Genomic DNA, 20,049 nt, shown 5'->3' with positions numbered 1-20,049 from the left:
AGAAGCAGTGGTGAAGCCAGAGGTTCCCATGGGTCACCTGGGACAGACACACCAAAGACTTGTCTCCAAAAATGAACACCTTTAATTCGACCCAGTCCCCCCGACTCCACAGTCTGGCTGGGGCTGCCCTTACTCGCTGCCTGCAGTGATGGCCTTAAGGCTGCCTGTCCGTGCCAGGATATTTGGCACAAAGAGCAGGCCTGAGGCCCGCTCAATGCTCTCGATGGGCACCAGGAAGCGCTCCAGCGGGACCGCCTCATCCACAGGTGCGTTGGGCATCACATAGGAGCGGAGTTCGATCTGCCCATCTGCTGCCTCCAGGATCAGCACTTTGAAGAAGTGGGTGGGCACCGCCACGTGGTTCTTGCCAATTACCTGGTACTTCACATAGGACTTCCCATCAGCCTCCGTCCTGTGGGCAGACCCAGGCACACATGGCCTTTTAGGGCTCCTGGGGGGCTTGGTCAGACCCAAGGCCACCGCCTCCAGGAAGCCTTCCCTGACCCGACCTCCAGCTTGTGTCAACCTGCAGGACCACCCCTCAGCGTGAGGCTTCTTTGCCCTGCTTGGCTCCCCCAGGAAGCTGGGAGCTCCCTGCAGGGTAGAGACTCACTCTTCCCCTGTTTTCTTCATGTCCAACACTGGGTCAGGTAGAGTGGGTGGTGGCAATAAACGCTGCAGAAAGGATCAGGCCTTCATTCACATTCATCCGTGTGGACCCTTGACTACTGTCTGTCTCTCCCTGTGGAGGGTGGGCACCAAATGGGCAGGGCTGTGGCAGCAGAATTCCCCGCACCAGCACAGGGCCCAGGGCAGAGCAGGTGCCCGGAGCACCGGCTGGGTGACTTCAGGCTAAGCCTCCACGGCGTCCGCTCCATTTCAGCAGGCCAGAGGAGGCACTTGCTAATTAAAGTACATCAGTGTCCCAGCCAGCGCCTCAGCAAGCCTGTGCTGAGCCCTTACTACGGTGACATCCACCATCCCCCTTTGTCCCTTAAACAACCACGTGGTAGCTAGTGGGTATTATCCCCATTTTACAGGAGAGGATGTTGAGTTCATTTGCCCACGGCACCCAGAAATGAGGTGACAGGGCCTGGATTCCAGCCCAGGCAGAGCCAGCTGTGTGGCCACAACGTCTAGCCTCACTCATCCCAGTGATCAGCAGGCTAGAAAATCACCAAGCAAGCTCAGAAGAGCTCAGTCCCTTCTACCCGGGAGGCCGGACTGCAGAGGGACAAGAGTAAAGGCTCAGGGTCAGGGAGATGGAGTTCAAACCTGGCTCCAGGGGAAGCATAGGGGAAGGCTGCTCCAAGTAGGGGAGCCCAAAGGCGAGAGCCTAGTGCAAGGGTTTCTACCCGCGCAGAACACAGAGTCAGGTGGATGTGAAAAGAGATGACACAGGAGAGAGGAACAGGGTAGACTCAGGGCCTGGTGCCCACGGGCAGCGGAGATGTCTAGGTGGGTACCCCAAAGGTCTCTGTGGAGTAGAACTGGGGGGCCCGAGACGGAATGGACAGACTCGCCAAGAAACCAGATGAGTGGGGACCTGGTGGTGTTGACACAGAGCCTGGGGGGAGCGTGGACGGGATGAACGGGAGGTGCTGGTGTCCCCAGGCCCCCCAGCTCTAGCCTTACCTGGGCAGGAAGAGAGGCCCCGTGCAGACATAGACATTTTGGTAGGTGCGGGTCAGGCTGCGGCTGTACTTTTCCAGGTTGTTCCAGGCATTCTGGTTGAGCTGGGGCACCTGGCAGGAGAAGTGGGCTTCAGTGAGACTGACTGGGACACTTGCAGTCAGAGGGCTGCCCCAGGCCCTGAGGGGCTGGCACTGGCATGGCGCCAGAAAGTTCCAGCGTGGGTGGGGGGTGGGAACAAGCAGGTGGAGGAAACAGGTTCATGGAAGGAGAGTCACTTAGCCTACATAGTCACGAGGGTGGGGCCCGGATAGAGCTCAAGGAGGTGCTACTTTCGTCCAGCTAGAGTGGGAGAACTAGCATCCCAGGTCTCAAAGCTGTTTCTCAGCTCCAAAGAGCCATATGAAGGAAAGGAGCAAACCTCCCAGATAGAAACAGTCCTGCCCACTGCCCCCAGGGGCTCGTGGGAAGACCAGCTCTCCTAACCATCTCTCCTTTCCTTTTCCTAGTCTGAACCGCATGCAGAGATCAGCGGGGAAGGTCAGGAATCTGCTCCTGACTCCACCACTTGAGCTCTCCAGTCCTCAGCACGGCGTCTAGTCAAATGGGTAGGGGACTGTGCTCCTGGGTGAGCACAGTCAGGTCAGAGAGGCTAGGACCTCACAAGCCTCACTCAGAGCCTGACATCCGTCTCCACGTGGGTATCAGGCCCTGGTGGGAACAGGGCTAGAGGTAGGGCGGCTAGTCCAGGCGCACAGCGACTGCTACTAACAGCCACTGCGTGCAGCTATCTTTCCTTTTACTCCTGGAAGGAAGGCAGGGTAGGACAATGGCTGAAAGCTCAGAGTCCTCTAGGCAGGCTGCCTGGGTCTCCTCCCACTGTGACACTGTGCCAGTCCCTTTGTCTCTCCGAGAATCACTTCCCTCATTATAGCTGGTATTTACTGAATGCTTGCCGTGTGCCAGAAAGTGTGCTCAGTACTTTTACGTGCATGGTGTCCTCAGTTCCTCAGCGCCTCTGCACGAGGTAGGTGAATAACGTTTTATCCCCATTTTACAGACAAGGAAACTGAAGATCAGGGAGGCGCCCGGGGGCCCTCGGTTAAGATCAGAGTGCAGAGTGGGTGCTCAGCGCCCCACCGCTCCGTCCCTTCCGCCTGCGGCGCGCGGTGTGTTTAGCCAGGCGCCTGGCGTAAAGCGCGCACTCGGCAGGTTTCCTATCTGCAGAGGAGCAAATCGAGGCTCAGAGGCGAGCGGTGGCCTCGCCTTCCGCCGCCGGGGCGGGGGGCGCAGGCGATACCTGGGGCGCGATGTTGCTCAGGTAGAAGGTGTCGTTCATGGCCTTCTGGCTCCAGCGGTGGTTGCCGGCGGCGGCGAGATGGCCGCGGTCGAAGCCGCTGCCCCCGTAGTCGGCGTTGGTGGCGCGGTGATAGGCATGCACCGAGTCGTCCTCGTGGTAGTCGCAGGAGCGGCGGTCGCCGTCGCCGCGGAGATTCTCAGGCCGCAGCTGCTCGACCACCCAGAGCGCGCCGCGGGTGCGCGGGTCGTAACACAGCATGTACGACTCACGGCTCTTGAGCTGCGCCACCCCGGGCAGCCCGTACTTCGCCAGCTCGCCGGGGCTGCCGCCCGTCGGAGCCCCGGGCACGGCGGGAAGCCCGGCCGCCGCCGCCACAGGCAGCACGGGCAGCCGGCTCAGCAGCCCCGGCGCCGCCCGTGCGCCCGCCCGCCGCCGCCAGCCCTCGGCGGCTGCACCCAGTCCTGCGCCCAGCGCCAGGGTCAAGCCGCCCCGAAGCAACTGCTTGGCCATGGATTGTGGCCGGAGCGCGGATGGAGAGCGGTCCGCGGAGACGAAGGAAAGCCTCGACCTCACGCGTCCGACCCGGCAGGCTCTGAAAGAGGCCGCACAGGCCTGCGGGGCCCACCGCGAGGATAGCGCCGAGTGGAGGAATGAGACAGCGGAACGCGGGTCCCTTCCACTCCCGAGCGCTCCAAAGTATTAATATTATACTCAGGAAGCCAACAGTAGGCGTCAGGACCGGCCCAACTGGACCTCCCGGGACCCTTCCAGGCGTCAGAACCGGCCCAACTGGACCTCCCAGGGCCCTTCCTTTGCCCTTGTTAAGACTGGGCGCTGAAAGGGCGTGGCATCACCGTCGCGGTTTGTGATTGGCTGCCCCCAGAGCCGGCTCCGCCCCGCCAGGTCGCCTTGGTCTCCACCGAGGGATCTTCCCGCTCCGCCAACTAAGATCCCGCAAGCCCCCAGCGGACCAAAAAAAAAAAAAAAAAAAGCCTTAAAAAGGTTCATACCTTCTAAATCACTTAGAAGACTGAGCTGGGGAAATAAACCAGGGATGCAAGGATTCCCCACCGTATTACTTATAATAGAGGCCGGGGAATAAGCAAAATATTCGGAAATAGGCACTGGTTCCGGACATTTTTAGCACATTAGAATAGTATCTAGACCATAAAAATATTTTTAAATCATACAGCAACTTGCTCACCACCTAACGTGAAGGGAGAGACAATACACAAAACTCCGTATCAAGAAAATGACAATTATATAATAGTAATTACATCAACGAAGAGAAGACCAACATGTTATCGGTGATTTTCTCCAGATTGTGGGCTGTGAACGACTTGTTGAATTTCAAAATTTTCTCAATCTAAAAAATAACTTGCTATGAAATCATAATGTAATAATACCTTCTGCCCCAGTGCACACTCTCTCCTCCCTACAACTGCAAATTGCAGTTGTTGAAGAGTTGAATAGGCTCTTCCAACAATTTCCTAACCTTTTCCTTTGACCATTCTAAGAGCTTCCTGACTCCATCTTTGCTCATTTTTCCTGCTCAGAGGTCTTGAAGGTTTCAGCCCCTCACAGAACCAATGCCCACTGCAAAGAACACATGATTTATTAAAGACAACTTGTCATCAACAGCACTGATTCAAAGAACGAAACAGATGAAAAAACAAAAGCAGACTTAACATTCTGACCCTTGGAATGAGACCTGCTGAATTCATACAGCCCATTCTCTAAGCGTCCTAAGTCCTGGGGGCAGCTTCCCAAGCAGGAAGCCTGGGGTCTCTAGCTCTCTGGGGACCTCCCTTGAGAGTCTGGGGAGGGAGAATTGCCAAGGGCAGGTCCTCCCATTGGCGAGCTCAGTCTAACCTGGACGTGGTCCCTGTGCTCTTTTGACGTTCATCACAAGGTCAAGGAGAGGGCACTGGACCCAGGTCTGCCACTGAGGCAAATGAAATGCAGTGATTCTAGTATGGTCCCAGGAGGGAAGGTAGAGGGACAGGCAAGAGGCAATGCATCAGGTGTCCTGGGCAGTGTCTGCTGGGACCCAGGCTGTGGCCCAAGCGACAGGCTGTGAAGGGATCAAGTTGTGACTGAACCACCAGCTGACAAGTTCTGGGAAGAGGGTGAGCCAGGCTGCTGGGAAGCAGCGTTTCTACCCCATGCCGGTGTCTTGGAAGCTGGCAAGGATACCAACTCTCTTGTCTCCCTTACACCCAGTTCTATTACAGAGCTCAGGGCCCTCCCAGGCAGGACCTGCTGGAAAACAAGGAAGGTCCCAGAAGCAGGTGGAGAGGATGTTGACTGACCTTGGAAGGTCAGGAAGACCATGACTCCAGCTGGTTTCCACCATTCGAGCCCTACCCTTCATCCCCAAATCAAGCACTTGCCAACCTGCAATAAATAACCAGGAGTCTGAATAAATAGTAAAAACCTCCCAAATACTGTGCTGGGAGAGGAGGAGGAAAAAGGCAAGTGCATGGAGTCCTAGAAGCATCCAATGGACAGCCTGGAAAGGCGCCTCCTTGGGAAAGCTGTCCCCGGCCCATAGCCACAAGTCCTGGCTGTCAGGCTAAGGATGTTTCCGGGGGGCCTGAGGGTCCCTGCTGGCCAGTCTGGGGAGACGAAGAGGACCCGTGCTACGTGCTACGTTACCCAGCCTTCCAGATGCAAACCAGCTGCCTCCTCACAAAAGGAGGGAGGGCCTTGGTCAGAATAGGCCCACTAGTCCCACAGCCCAGCCTGGGAGGAGCCGGCGGCTCCTACTCAGTAGGCATGGGCCCCACATCCTGGGAGCAGCCCGGCAGGTGACCGGAGAAGGGCCTGCACCTCCTTCAGCTCCCCTGCCTGAGGGAGACATGGCTCTCCTGGCCCTGACAGGACCCAGGCCTTTGAGCTTGGCCACGCCTGGCCCAGAGAGACTCCCTTTGATCCCACCGCCCTTTATGGGACTCGCCTGCCCTGGGCTGGCACCTGGAAGCCATGGGAACGACTACACCTTAGAAGTACCTGGATCCCAACCTTAATGTCCTTTTTCTTTTGGGAGAGAAGGACCTTTGGGGGAACCTCTGGAAGACCCAGCTCTCCCTCACCTCCCCACTCCCTCCCTGGGCAGGTGGGTGAGGCTCAAAGCTTCATGGGCTATTAATTCTCAGCAACTCTGGGTTTCCAAGAATCCTGTGGTGGGGCAAGGGTTCAGGGCCCTCGAGTGAGGCACTGTGGACTGGGGGCCCTGGGAGCCTAGAGCTGGGAGATGGGAACAGGCTGCGAAGGTCAAGGCTGACTTCCAGGAGCCTGGCTCAGCCAGACTCTTCATTCTGTCTCCAGGGTTCTTGGGCATAGCGAGGAGGGTGGGGGAGAGGCGGGGGATAAGGCAACCCCAAGAGAGGGGAGAGAGTGAGCAACGGAGAGAGGGGCGGACAGAGTGACAGCCACACACCCTCAGTGAAAGAGGTGGAAGGAGAGAGAGGGAGACAGAGGCAGAGACAGACAAGGAGAAGCAAAGACCAAGAGGGAGTCACCTCCCTCCATACACATGAAAACACACACAGACGAAAGAGAAGCACACGCGAGGGGGATTAGAAGACATACACAGCAACCCACAACTACACACACACACACACACACACACACACAAACACTCTGTGGCAGAGACACAGGGTGAGACCTGGGCCTGGCAGCCTCTTAGCTCCTTCACGGTGTCACCTTCCCTGTGGAGAAGGCCAAGCACCAACCTCCAGAAGTGGTTTCTGGCTCATCTGCCAAGCACCTCCCCAACCAGCGCCCAGAAGACAGAGCAGGAGAGCAGGAAGAGAGAAGCAGAGCAGAGGCAGGGAGGGGCCCCTGCCTGCCCGCCCGCAGGGCCCGCATCTGCCCCAGCCCCAGGACACCACCTCACAAGCTCCTGCCCTGCTCAGCAGCCTGGGCCAAGGGTCCAGGGTTGAAGGGGTGGAGTGGGGGGAGGAGCCAGGGCTCGGTGGTTGGGAAGAACAGGGCCCAGCGGGCCCCCGGTGGCAGCGACCAGGGTGAGAGGCCTGGAGCGGGCTGATCCTGCAGCGGCCCCGCTGGCTGGGACCCCACGGGCTCCTGCACGTCCCAGAAGCCAGGGCACAGGGGTCGGCGGTGGCTTCTCTCCCAAACCTGGGCCTCTTGCCACCAGGCTACTGGGAGTCTTGGAGTTCCTTGGCTTTCTGTAGGATCTGGCAGACGTCTGTGATGGGGTAATCCTGGGCAGGGGAAAGGCCAACAGTATGCTTGAGAATTCAGCTCACCCTTCACCACCTCTGCTGCCCCCAGCCCTCTCCAGTAGACCTGTCACCATGCTGGACCCCAGGCCTAAGGGATAGGGAGCACAGGATAGGCCCAGTCTGCCCAAACCTTGCATGGAGCTATACTACACCCACTGCAGCAGTTAACTTAACCAACCCAACTAGTCACCACCCAAAATGTCTCACAGCCCCTTCCCTAGGACAAGGACCACCTGCTTCACCTCTCCCCACTCCTGCCATCGAACCCTGACCTCCACTGACAGTGAGCCTGGAATAGGGCCGGACACTGTCCATGTACTAGTTCACTGGGTCACCTCAACAGCCCAATGAGGGCTTACTGTGAATCGGCCCGTTTTATAGATCTAGTCAATGAAGTTATTGAAAACCAACCTCAGGCCAGGCGTTGGCAAAGAAATTAAGGCCTAGAGAGGCTGCCACATAGCTTAGGTCACATGACTAGCACGGGAGAACAAAGATGTGAACCCAAAATCGTCTGACTCTCAAGCCCATGTTCTTTTTTTTTTTTTGCGGTACACGGGCCTCTCACTACTGTGGCCTCTCCCGCTGCGGAGCACAGGCTCCGGACGCGCAGGCCCAGCCGCCATGGCTCACGGGCCCAGCCGCTCTGCGGCACGCGGGATCTTCCTGGACCGGGGCACGAACCCACGTCCCCTGCATCAGCAGGCGGACTCCCAACCACTGCGCCACCAGGGAAGCCCTCAAGCCCATGTTCTTAACCACTAAGGCCCACGCTTTCCTTCCCCTGGTCTGAGCACGATTACCAACGGGCATTATTACCACATACTGGGTAATAAGTCACAGCCTTGAGTGAATGACTTGGCTTCTCTGAACCAGCTTGGTTCAGAGAAGCCAAGTCATTCACTCAAGGCCACACCACACTCAAGGTCAGTGGCAAAGCCAGATTTAACCCAGATCCAAACACAGACCTGCCTCAGGGGTCTGGACTCAAGCCCTGCTACCCTCTCCTGATCCTGACGCAGCCTATCACAGCAGCTGGCGTGGGGCGGCCGCCTGCTAAGTGTCTGTCTCATGGCTGAAGACTGAGCCTGCCCCTCCAAACTCCATTACCTGCAGGAGCCGCATGTTTACCGTAAAGTCCCCTTCCAGCAAGTGCTCGCGGATCAGTCTAAGAAAAACAAGCAACAAAAGTGCTGGGCCCCTGGGCCACTCTGAGTGCAGGCCCGCCGGGCCCCTTCCCGCTCCTGCCGCCCCACCGCACCCGCAGCAAGTTTGGTCTGATGCTCGCCTGAGAATCCCAGCAGCTCTCACCAGCCTCTCAAGAGCAGGCCCCGCCCGCCCCCTGCTCGCGGCCACACTCACATAAGCATGGCGCAGCAGACCAGAAGGAGGAAATCAAAGCGGCTGTTGTCGGCAAACAGGGAGTCCCAGATCCGGATGACATCAGGCAGCAAGAACTCCTGGGACAGCAGCAGTGTCAGCCAGCGGAAGGCGAAGAACTGGGGCTTGATATTCTGCTCTTGCTGGGGAGACAGAGGTGCAGGGTGGGTGCAAGAATCCGTGTTGGCTGGTTGCCACGGAACACCATGCAACCTGTTAGACATGAATTCATATAAGCAACAGGCCAGGCGTAAGCGCCAGGCACGCTGGGGCGGGGATGGCACGGAGCTGCCTAGGGAGCCTCGCTCAGTGCAAGGGGCAGCTCCTGCTTGCTGCCAGCCAATGCTGTCAGATCGTCTGATGGTTTTTTGAGAGAAGCCAGATACCCGAACTTTTATATCAGCTCCTTAGATTAATAAATACACTACACAGATTATAACTCTGGATTTATGGACAGAGAAACCATTATTGGGCACTCATTACGTGTCTGGCCTTGTGTTTAACATGGTAAATATCTCACTTATTTACTCCACACGGCAACCCTGCAAGGCAATTATTCCCAATGGAGACGAGCCCTCTGGTCAGCCACAGCAAACACTATTGACCGAAAAAGCGTGTTACAAAACAGCAAGATGTGATTCCATATTTGCTTAAAAAGATATGTTTATATATATATCTTCTTGTTCATGAAACTTGTTTTGTTTATAAGTAAATATCCTTTTTACTGAACTGTTTCCTGAAATAAACATGGAATGCCACTCCACTAATTTTTAAAAATGAAGTTCATACTTCCTTTCTTAGAGGACTAACAGCACACAGTCAAGGCCCCACACCGCGCCTGGCACACGGGGCACTGCATCCACCTCCCCCACCCCCAGCTCGCTAGGCTCCCACCACCTGCTGCCCAGGTCCCCCGGCCCCACCTCGGCACCCGGCTCAGCACTCCCTGGCAGCAGCAGCCACGTCCAAGCCCCAGGCTCCAGCCAGTCCTCACCCTGGGCCTGGGATGCTCAGGAGCCTGCCGTCCTCTGCCCCCTTCTGTCTGCCCTGGCCCGTGTGGTGCTGGGGGTCCTCACCAGTTTCAGGTAGAGCTCCATGTCCTTATCCTTCAGGGTGGAGTACACCTTTTCCATCTTGTAGGTGATGCCACACTGTGAGTCGTCAAGGCTCTTGATGAAGTTGTCCCGGATCTCAGCCATGAGGTTGGTGAAGCAGAAAAAGGTGTCCGCCTCAGCGTGCTCTGGGAGAGACGGGCAGGGTGAGGGCAGCCGTGAGAGAACTGGCACCCTCCCGTGTCCCACCCCACCGCTCAGCTACGCGAGACACCCCTCCCCTCTGAGCCTCACCAAGTCACCCCACCTTGGTCAGGCTGCGCCCCTCCTCTGTCCGTGGCCACTCTCCACCCCCGACTAAGGACATCACTTCTTTCTTCTCACACCTGACAATGCTGTACACCAGCTCAGCGACTGATTACATACTCTTCTGCTGACATTTTTTCAAATTGTGATTTACTTAAATCCTTTCTATCGTTCAGCTTCCTGTATATACAGCTCATCTCCTCTACCAGAAATTCAGTTACAGATAGCAAGTGGTCAGTGAACATCTAACATTCTAGAAAGTTCAAGCCAGAAAAGATCTGAGATGATCCAGGCCAACCCGCTTATCCGACAAGAAAATGAAGGCCCAAAGGAGGAAAGTGAGCAGCACAGCTAGACACAACAAAGCCCATTAGCCTGGAGCCCGTTTATCTACCCTTCCACTCGCTGTTGGGGTCGGTGGCAAAGGTGTAGTACAGGGGCCCCACGATCTCATTCATGCCCTGCACGTAAGCGATGCCAGGGTTGAGCTTGGCGTAGATGAACAGAATCCGCTCCACCACCTCCCAGTGGGCCTCACAGCCGTTGGGCAGCACCTGATACTCGTTTGCGGTTGAGGGCGCCGCGTTCTTGTGCGGGGAACTCATCTGGGGGAGAAGAGGAGCAGCCCGTTAAGGTGGGTGGCACTACCGACAGTATGTTCTCACCGGATATGTTCACCCACAAGCCGAAACCTAACTTCCATCTCATGGGCAACCCAGGGCACAGAGGAACGCGTCCAACACCACCGGGAGCAAGCGGACAAATCCAGAATGTGCGACGCTCTACAAGCCAGCTGGGCTGCAATCTAATTTATGGTGATACAGGTCAGATGGTGCTTACCTCTGAGGGAAGGCGTACTGACTAGGAAGGGGCATGAGGGAACTTTCTGGATGATGGGAATGTTCCGTGTCTTGATCTGGTTGGCAGTTACACGAGTGTACACATAAGAAAAAGTCCATCTAGTTGTATACCTAAGATTTGTGCATTTATTGTAAGTTATACTTCAATTAAAAAAAAACTTAAAAAAAATATAAAAGTATATCAAAAACAGACAACTGGTTAAGACTCTTCAAAAAAGTCCAATGTTGAGGAAGCGGGGGTGGAGGCATGCTCCAGATGAAGAGACTAAAGAAACGTAACATCCTAACGCAACACATGAACCCTGAAGAGGGGCTGGTCTGGATTTCAAACAACCAAAATATTCTTGGTACGACAGAGGACACCCGATCCTGGACTGGATGTGAGGTCTTGTTATGGATTATGGTTAATCTCCGTAGATGAGACAATGGTAAGGAGGATGTCCTTATTCTCACGGGATGCCTGCTGAAGTACTTGGAGGCAAAGGGTCAGGACGTCTGTCTATGTATGACACACACACAAACATGGCCAAAGGTTAACAACTGTTGGATTTAGGTGGAAAGTATATAGGTGTGCATTGTACTCTTCTTTCAACTTTTCTGAATGTTCCAAAATTTTCATAAGAAAAAGTTGGGAGATGAATGAAGAGATGATCCCCGCTGAAAACTCATGCAATAGAGCCGAGGTCCCCAACATCAGGATCCCCTGGGAGCTTCGTAAAGGTTCAGGTGCCTGGGATTAACTGTATGAGAGCCACAGGCACACCCATGCAGGGACAGAGTATGAAACTGTCCTGGAAGCCCAGGGTCCTGAAAACAGGAAACTCCCTTTTCCACTATATATACACACGTATACACATATACATATGCGTGTACGTGTGCACACACAGACACACACATCACTAATGTTTACCCAGAGTGTTCTATTGCAGAACAGAGCTCCACAAGCCTTCCTGTTTAATGCCCTGAACGGCCTAGAATACTCTCTCAACATCATTTTCAAGATGAGGAAACAGGCTCAGAAATGTTAGGCCACTCATCAGACGTCTCGCACTAAAGTGAGCCCAGACCAGCTCACTCTAGAACCCGAGGCCCAGGCCTCAGAGAGTGCCCACTGCTTTCCAGGAATCTGCACAGCCATGACCTCATTTCACCCTCTGGGCAATTCAAAAGCCAGACAGGGCGGAAATGATTACACCCAGTTTACAGAAGAAGAGGCGGAGGCCCAGCAAGGTGAGTCTGGTGTTAGTTGCCCAGGATCAAACAGTCTGCTTAAACTCAAAACTGCCCAGCCACTGGTCCAGAGGTCTAGCGATGGAGCTTGCGGTCCGGTTCTCTATCACCAGGACCAGGTCCAAACCTAAAATCAGTTCTCAGCCACCAATTACTGTAGTAAAATGCATGACAGAAGCCGGGTCCCCATCTTGCCAGGCAGCTAGAACAGCAGCCAAGCAGCAGGGCCACCAACCCAGCCACGGGGCCACTTAGCCAAGCACGTGGCACCTCCTGACACACCCAGCTGTCGTGAGCACGTGGCACCCGGGGATCAGCCAGAACGGCCCCGTCACCCCTGTGGTGGAAAACGGCTGCTCTCCTGGAAACACAAAGCCCTGACCGGTCACTCCACTTGGGGGAAACGAGCTTAACTTGTTGGAGGTTACAGAGGATTTTTCCATTGTTGGAAGACAGCGAAAAATTGTGAGGAACAAGTCAAAGCTCCAGGTGCCAAAGCAGTAGGTGTGAATTAAGGAACAAGACAACATATTTGTTTAGCTACAAGCAGCTTCTCAGAACCACAGGAACCTGCTAGAAGACCGAGGTTCAAACACTCGGCATCACCCGGCCAGCACAAGACCTACCATTCTTTTCTCCTAGGTCTCTCACACCCCTCCCCACTCCACCCCAGCCCCCAGCCCCCACCCCCACCCCCTGTTGCCTGGACACCTCAGCTGCCTCCCAGGCGGCCTCTCCACCTCCATTCCTATCCCCGCCAGTCAAATCTTGTATAAAGGCAGACTTAAATCACATCCCTGCTCTTAGAATGGTGCAGGGGTCCCCACCCTCAGGATAAAGGCCCCGCTGGCCTCACCACCACTCATCTCTCCAGCATCCTCCAGCAGCCCTCCCCACCGAACCCCCCCCCCCCCGCCCCACCTCATGCTGGACTCCCTTCCTTGAACACACCCAGCTCTCTCCAGCCTGAGGACGTCCACACATGCCATCCTCTCCACCTGGAAGTCTCTTTCCTCTTCATCCTTGGAGCCTCAGCTTAAATGTCACTTCCTCAGGGAAGTCTTCCCTGATGCCCAGACCAGGTCGGCTCCCCCCATCACTGTTCCCACCGCACCTTCTCATCACACTGGTAGTTACTTTTCCAAGCGCCGTCTACACCACAGACCAGAAGTGTGGCTCCTTCACAGCACAGCAGGGCCCTCCCCCACACCCATTACACCAGCCTTTGATGCCTGACTTTCAGAGAGAGCCTGGAGGGGGACCGGGCAGGACCAAGGCTGCTTTGGGTAACTCTCGGGGCAGACGGTCAGGGGTCTGATGGCCCGTGGCCACAAGTCCAAGAGAAGCAGGAAGGAAAAGGCCATCACGGGGCGTCCCTGGGGCTGCCAGGTTGCCTCTCACATTTGTGACCCCGCTCCGGTTCCGGGCCACCGTCTGGGATTTCAGTGTCGTCTGTTCCACCCGCTTACGAAGGGTCTCGAACTCATTCTGCGGATCCAGGATGAGGAGGCAGGGGTACTCGGTGGCCCTCTGGAAGAAGGATATGTCTGGGCACAGCCTTCTGTCAAGACGGAACAGGAGAGGACTGTTACTCAGCGTGGAATTTTTAGGCATCCCACCAGCACCCTGCTGCCAGATGCCCCAGCATCCCCAAAGCCTCTTGTATGTGTGTGCGTGTTTTTAAATTAATAACATTTTATTTCAAAAGCAATATAGTCACGGTATATGTATACATACCCATATATCTTACGTGTATTTGCAAATAGACACACACACACGCATATGTATTTTTAAGTGTCCTTAGGGTCTTAACTCTTCTCTTAAAACAAACGTCTTTGCATGTCAACAATATCTCATATGTAAAAACGTATTAACTGCATTGTGGCTTAAAATGGTAAAAGAGGTTCCGTTAAGCCACACATTATACAACAGAATGTTACACAGCTGACATAGGAGATGCTCAAGACAGAGCAAGAGAAAAAAGCAAGTTGGGAGACAGGCTCTAGATCGTGATCAAGTTTTTAAAATATATGTACTGCAGTACACGCACATTTTCCAAAGATCTTATACAGAGCACATTGCGAACTTGCCCTCTATAAACACTGAACAACGTGCTACAATCACTACCAGGGTAAGAACCTGTTTCCCCAGAACTGGGCTCAAGATGTGGTTCCTGACTTAAATGGGGCTATTAAACACCTGGTGAGTAGAGGCTCCAGACTGAGAAGGAAGGAAGCAAGAGCCTGTTCTGCCCCCTGGCTGAGCCGCCCAGGGTTGGGTCCCACTGCGGGCACAATGAGCACAGGAGAGGAGCAGCCCCAGGTGGCGAGGGGCTGCAAACACAAACGGTGAAGGCAGAACTGAAAGCAGGCGGGCAGACTCAGAACCCAAGCTCTAAGCACTGGGTCCACTGCAGACAGGCCTGCCGGCTCCTCACCCAGCCCTGTGGGAGAGTCACCCACCGCCAGACTCGCCCACCCAACAGGACAGCACAGCCAGCGTCTCCACACTTCTCCACCAGGAGGAGCGGCATGCACACGCACACAGCGTAGCTCACAGTTTAAAAAAAACACACTTCTGACCCTGTCGCTCCCGTGCTTAAAACCTTTGCGCGCCTGACCCACACCCCTGGGATGGAGCGGTGGTCCGACCCCTGCTTGCCTCCAGTGTGGCCGCAGGCACACAGGCCTTCGCACTGCTCCTCGGACAGCCAAGCTCTGCAGGCTCGCAGGGCCTCCCACAGCAGCTCCTTGCCCAGCACCACAGGGCCCTCCCCTCCCCTCCCCTCCCTCCTGCCCCAAGGTGCCCGCTCCTCTCATCTCAGCTGCCGCCTCAGGCGAGGCTTCTCGACCTCAGGGTGCCCTGAAGCACCCTGAACTCTGCCTTCAGAGCATTCTCCACAAACTTTAGTGACACGGAACATCTGTTTTGTTGAACATCCGTCTTCCCGTCCTCCCTGCCAGCTTCTAGGTTCCTTAAGGAGAGGGGCCATGTCTGTCTATTCCGCGTTCAACGCCCAGCCTGCCGTTGAGCCTGCCATGTAGCGGGGTCTCAATATTTGCTGAAGGAAGGAAGAGATGAATCCACAGACGCCAGGGCTACAACTGAAACTAAGGCAGGGAGAGAGGAGAGCCGGGCACTCAGGGCACTCACCGCACCGCCAGCCCCAGCCCAGGCCTGCTATCACTAGGGCCTGGACTCAGCTACCAGGACAACTCACCAGCAGTTCCTCAAACACGCCCCTGCGGGCCTGGGCTGGGAAGGGACAGGGCAGAAGAACTGGAAATCCCCCAGAAGCCCCAGGGGCCGGCTCACCGGACATCTTTGTCGATCTGCAGCAGCACCTCGTTGTCCTTAAAGTACGTGTTCCATCGGCTGTCGGGGTTAGGGTTGAGTGGCTGTCAGGGAAAACGAGCTGCTCTGTCCTCGGCCGGCTAGAAGCCCAGGGACAGATACCAGTCTGGGGGCCTGAGCAGTGCCTCCGAACCAGCATTCCCAGCAGAGACGCAGCTGTCGCTGAGACAGCCTGTGAGCTAGCTGGGGGCAGCACAGGCCTCGTGCAGCCTCCCAAAGCACGATCACACTCCACACCCGGCAGCCGAGCCCCGTAGTCCGCTCTGAGTACTTCCCTGCGCAGCAAGGACTCTGGCTTTCCTGTCTGTAGCTCTAGAATGCTGCCTGTAACAGGTGCTCACTGAACACTTGCCTGCTGAATGAATGAATATTGTATCATTAGGTCTCTTTGAATCTAACTCATTACTACTTTGAGTTGCCAATTCCAGTCGGCCTGGGTCCAATCCATCTCCACTTCCCGACTGCAAAGCACCAGGGAGGAGCTCGGTATTTGTGGCTGGAACGAGGCTTCCTCCAGGCCACACAAAGGCAGTTTATCCTCCCGCCGACCCGGCTCTGACTCCCTTCAACTATAATATCACAGAACCTTCCTCGAGGAAGGGGACTGAGGAGGAAAGGAGACAATGCACGTGGAGGACCTGGCTCAGCGCTGCACACACACGCTCCTGTGATCCCAGTCATTGCTTACAGTCCCGACTGGGCCCAGAGCTGCGGAGAACAGGGAGAGACAACAGCCTTCAGGGGCTGAGGAGCTAAATGCAGAAATGAGGTACTGGGAGGGCCAGAGGGGACCAAGAGCAGCTGCACCTGGCCTCTGGCATGAGGGACCTAGTCCATTCCAAAGCCCACACCTCTCCCCACTCTGCAGCCTCGGTCCCCACTGCGGACCCCTACTCACATGGTCCTCAAAGGTCACATCCTCCCTGGATACACCCATGTTGGCCTTGGCGATGCCAGGCTGGATGATCATTTCCCTCAGGAACTGAGAATACAGCTCCCTGTAGGAGAGAAGAGGAGAGAGGGATGATCCCCAAAGGTCTCACCCAGGGAGCCCGGAGCGCAGCAGCAGCAACAGGAAGTGGGCCGGGCTCACACCACCTGCTCTGTCTGATACAAAGGGCCTCCCATCACCCGCCTTTGTCAGGGTCTCACCTCTGCTTGGCCAGGATGGAGGTCCATGACGCTCTCTCCAAGGGGAGGTAGTTCAAGAGAATCTGCAGAGAGAGAGAAGAGCAAAGCTCTGGCGAGCCCCCCAGCCCAACCCTGGAAGTAGATGGAGGCTGAGAGGCCTCAAAGAAAATGTCTGATAAACCCCGGAGACAGCAAGATGGGCTAAATAAAACCCAGGAACACAGGCATGGGCTGGGGGCAGCCTCCCCTTTTCTCCCCACTGGCTTCCCCCACCTTCATCCTGAGCCAGCCCTTTCTACTGCATTTCCTCACACAGACTCTTCCAAACGATAATAAAACTCTGTGCTCAAAGGGGTTGGAAACCAGGACACCGGGGTTCTGCTCCCACCTCAGCAAAAGGCTTTAGGCGAAGCGCAGCCTTTTTTTGTCCCAATAAGCATCACTACCATTGAGCTGTCTGGACCAGGAAGCAGAGGGCTTCGCTGGCATTACAAAGTGTTCCATCCCCAAGGGGATCCTGGAGGGGACGCCAAGAGAAACAGAAAACACAGAACTTCCCAGAAGAGCTTCCTGGGACAAGCAAGGAAAGACAGAGAACAGGAAGAAGGGGCCAGAGGTGGGGGCAGCCCATGCAGGAACCCAGGGACTCTCAGCAGAGCAGAAGCTCCAACCCAGGCACACCCACCTTCCAGCAGAGGCACCGCAGTCCGCCCTCACAGGGGATGCCTGTGGACATAGCAGGCAAAGGTCACGCCCCCGCAGAGTCCCAGAACCCCCCAGTCCTCCACCTCGGAGCCAGTCGGCAGGGAATGGAGTGGGCAAGAACTACTTCTTCAAGGATGGTTTTCTGCCAGAAAGATCACTAGACTAGATGCTAATCCTGTGTGTACTCTCTCTCCATGGCCCATCTGGAATGTTCTTTGGAGGATAACACCTTCTCACCCTTGATATTTCTTCCTCAGAGCAGCCTTTACCAACCACCATCTCTTCCCAAACAAAGTCAGGTCCCTTGACATAAACAATAATAACTCCATTGCATTTCCTTCACAACATCCACCACAAATGGGATCGTATAATGTGATTTGTATATTTATTTAACACCTTTAACCCCTACTACTGGGTAAGCCCCAGAAAGACGAGGACCAAATTTGTCTTACAGTCCCAGTACCTAGCCCAGGGCATGGCCCACAACAGGTAGTCCATAAGTATCTGTGGAATATAAACAAAGCTATGAATGCTAAGTGTTTTGGGCTTTACGGACATTGTTTCACTTAATCCTCATTATAGCCCTAGTAAGTAGGGAAGATCAGCATTATTGTCCCCATCTTACAGATAAAGAAACTCATCTGTAAAGTTAGAGGAATCAAGGACTCACACACAGGTCTGTCTGACTCTAGAGCCCACCTCAGCAGGCTGCAACCCCTGGGGTCTGGCAGATTCTTCAGCTCAGCACAGATGCCAGAACCCCTCAAGATCTTCAGGGCCATGTTATAAAGCAGAAACTAACACACCACTGTAAAGCAATTATACTCCAATAAAGATATTTTTAAAAATAATAAAAAAAAGATCTTCAGGGCCTAAATATCACTCCTGAACAGAAAGACAAACTTCTCCTGAAATACTATCATGAACCTCACTAAAGCAGCTGTTGCTACCGTCTCCCCAGTACCGTGAACAGGAGCTAATACCCCCACCTCAGAATCTGCATGGGGATGAAGGGGGGCAACTCAAGCATTACTTGCTGACAAAGTTACAAGGGCAGAGCAGTCACAAGAAGCTACCCAGAACACCTTAGGGTATTTTTAAAGACAAGCAAAAGCCTCTGTGTTGCGAAGTTAACAGGCCACGGAGGGCAAAGTCAAAAGCTGCTGGGGTTCAGCTCCTTAAAGTGAGTGTCTCAAGGCTGGAATCTTACCATTAACCAAAGTTCACTGTTGCCTGAGTTAGCTTTGATTCTAAGCCAGGGATAGAACCAGGAACCACTCTGTAGCTAACCAAATTCTACAAGACAGGAAGCTTGCTGAGGAATGAGGAAAGACCTGACCTCAGCTCACGAAGTCTCCCCTCCGCCCTCCAGTTACTCTCAGGAAGCAATCAGCATCATTTATAGGCCCATAAGCACCCTGTCTAAGGCCTACAGGCATGCTAATTGTGGCCACTGCTCCAGGAACCCCCTCCAAGCTCAGGGTAGTCACTGGTTGTTCAGCTCCACAGAAGCTGGAGATGGCCCCAAAAGGCAGGCTGGCCCCCAGAACCGGCCAGGTGTGGCCTTGGGCACCCTCCCCTCCATCTTAGTCACAACGCTGCTCTAGGAAAACCCTGAAAATGGAGAGTTGCCTCTTACCACTAAAACTGAGTTCCTGAAGCTTTTCCAAGGCAATCGTGGGCTCCTTCAGGACATCCTGGAAATCTGCAATCCTAGAAGGAGGGAGGGGGAGGCAAATGAGGCACAACCAAACCCCAAGATGACAGGCTTAGCGACCACTCCTAAAGCCCACAGCTCCCTTACACCACCAGTCTCCAACCTGTTCCTCCCTCCCCTTCGGGACATACAGATGTGCAAAGCTCAAGCAAAACCTGGCCAAAGGCAGCTTTGGAGAACTAGAGATCACTTTTTCCTCTAAGCCCAGAAACGTAGAGATATTCTTGTCTAGAGGTTCTCATATGAGCACCATGAAATTAGACACATTCTAATATTTAGTGAGCTGGCATTTACTGGGCACTTCCTGCTGGCCAGGTCCAACACACTGCTGCTATCTGAACTCAAAAAACCCTAGGAATCAGGAGTAATTTGATCTGTAGATGAGGACCTGTGTAATCAGCATTCCAAGCTCAAATGTATAACCATTAGAAGACCTCTGGGCCTGCCCGCAGGCAAGGACAAAAGGTTTAAAAAACAAGTCCTGCTCCACCGGGGGGTGGGGAGGGGGATGAATTGGGTGATTGGGATTGACATACATACACTAATATATAAAACAGATAACGAATAAGAACCTGATGTATAAAAAGTAAATAAAATTAAACTAAAAAAAAAAAAAAGTCCTGGAGGAAAACTGAAGAGAGAGCAAAATTAGCCAACGCTGCAGGATTTGGCCTGAGGAGAGAACAAACTGGAGAATCCAGGTTTTCTAGCATTTCTAGTAAGAAAAGGACACGTGGGACGGGGAGCATCTGGATAGACTAAGGTACTGGGGCAAAGGGTTAACAAGGGAAAAAAGGACGGGAGGTGGGGGTGAGATCGGGCATCGAGGCCCTGGAAGAGGAAGACACCAGGGGAAGGGATCCAGGGTGAGGAAGAGACAGAAAGCGAGAAAAGGGGCGACACCGAGGGGCAGGAGAGGTGTCCACGCTCCGTGCCCCCCTCAGGCCCACAGCAAAGAGGTTGGAAAGTAGGCGCCCAAAACCTTCTGCCAGGGGCAGGGCGGGGGGTGTCTCGGTTCACGGCCGCATCCGCGCGCCCCCTCCGCAGGTCAGAATGGGCAACCTGGCCAGGAGCGGCCTGGCTGGTCTGCCCCAATGGCCCCTTACCGGCTCTTGTGCAGACTCGACATGGT

General features: G+C 54.8%; 2 protein-coding genes across 3 annotated transcripts; both read right to left on the bottom strand.

Moving 5' to 3' along the window:
• Positions 1-64: 64 nt before the first annotated feature.
• ENDOG (endonuclease G) lies at positions 65-3,662 on the bottom strand. Its single transcript, XM_065879414.1, has 3 exons — positions 2,933-3,662; positions 1,636-1,745; positions 65-412 (listed from the first exon to the last, which is right to left on the bottom strand). Exons 1-3 carry the CDS (start codon positions 3,440-3,442, stop codon positions 130-132), a joined length of 903 nt encoding a protein of 300 aa, XP_065735486.1. The 5' UTR covers positions 3,443-3,662; the 3' UTR covers positions 65-129.
• Positions 3,663-5,926: 2,264 nt separating this feature from the next.
• TBC1D13 (TBC1 domain family member 13) lies at positions 5,927-20,049 on the bottom strand. 2 transcript variants are annotated; one of them, XM_065879023.1, is made up of 12 exons: positions 20,024-20,049; positions 18,840-18,913; positions 17,181-17,221; positions 16,517-16,578; positions 16,263-16,362; positions 15,326-15,408; positions 13,412-13,571; positions 10,315-10,525; positions 9,639-9,802; positions 8,545-8,705; positions 8,293-8,350; positions 5,927-7,161 (listed from the first exon to the last, which is right to left on the bottom strand). In XM_065879023.1, exons 1-12 carry the CDS (start codon positions 20,044-20,046, stop codon positions 7,096-7,098), a joined length of 1,203 nt encoding a protein of 400 aa, XP_065735095.1. In that variant the 5' UTR covers positions 20,047-20,049; the 3' UTR covers positions 5,927-7,095. The 2 variants fall into 2 exon arrangements, with proteins under 2 accessions (XP_065735095.1, XP_065735096.1); XM_065879024.1 differs by lacking the exons at positions 9,639-9,802; positions 10,315-10,525 and having other exon boundaries at positions 7,096-7,161; positions 20,024-20,046.

The sequence above is a fragment of the Phocoena phocoena genome, chromosome 6 (genome assembly GCF_963924675.1).
Source record: "Phocoena phocoena chromosome 6, mPhoPho1.1, whole genome shotgun sequence".
Classification (NCBI taxonomy): Eukaryota; Metazoa; Chordata; class Mammalia; order Artiodactyla; family Phocoenidae; genus Phocoena; species Phocoena phocoena.
The sequence above is the reverse complement of the archived record's forward strand: the minus strand, read 5'-3'. Positions and strand labels throughout refer to the sequence as shown.

What these genes read in the sequence shown, in the direction of transcription:
- ENDOG (XM_065879414.1), bottom strand. Translation starts at nt 3,442, where the DNA reads ATGGCCAAGCAGTTGCTTCGGGGCGGCTTGACCCTGGCGCTGGGCGCA. An exon ending in TGAGCAACATCGCGCCCCAG is followed by an intron (nt 1,746 to 2,932) that starts GTATCGCCTGCG and finishes TTCTCCTGCCAG; the next exon opens with GTGCCCCAGCTCAACCAGAA. An exon ending in GGGCCTCTCTTCCTGCCCAG is followed by an intron (nt 413 to 1,635) that starts GTAAGGCTAGAG and finishes GTCTGCCCACAG; the next exon opens with GACGGAGGCTGATGGGAAGT.
- TBC1D13 (XM_065879023.1), bottom strand. Translation starts at nt 20,046, where the DNA reads ATGTCGAGTCTGCACAAGAGCCG. An exon ending in ATGTGACCTTTGAGGACCAT is followed by an intron (nt 15,409 to 16,262) that starts GTGAGTAGGGGT and finishes TTTCCCTGACAG; the next exon opens with CCACTCAACCCTAACCCCGA. An exon ending in TGGAGCTCTACCTGAAACTG is followed by an intron (nt 8,706 to 9,638) that starts GTGAGGACCCCC and finishes CTGTCTCCCCAG; the next exon opens with CAAGAGCAGAATATCAAGCC.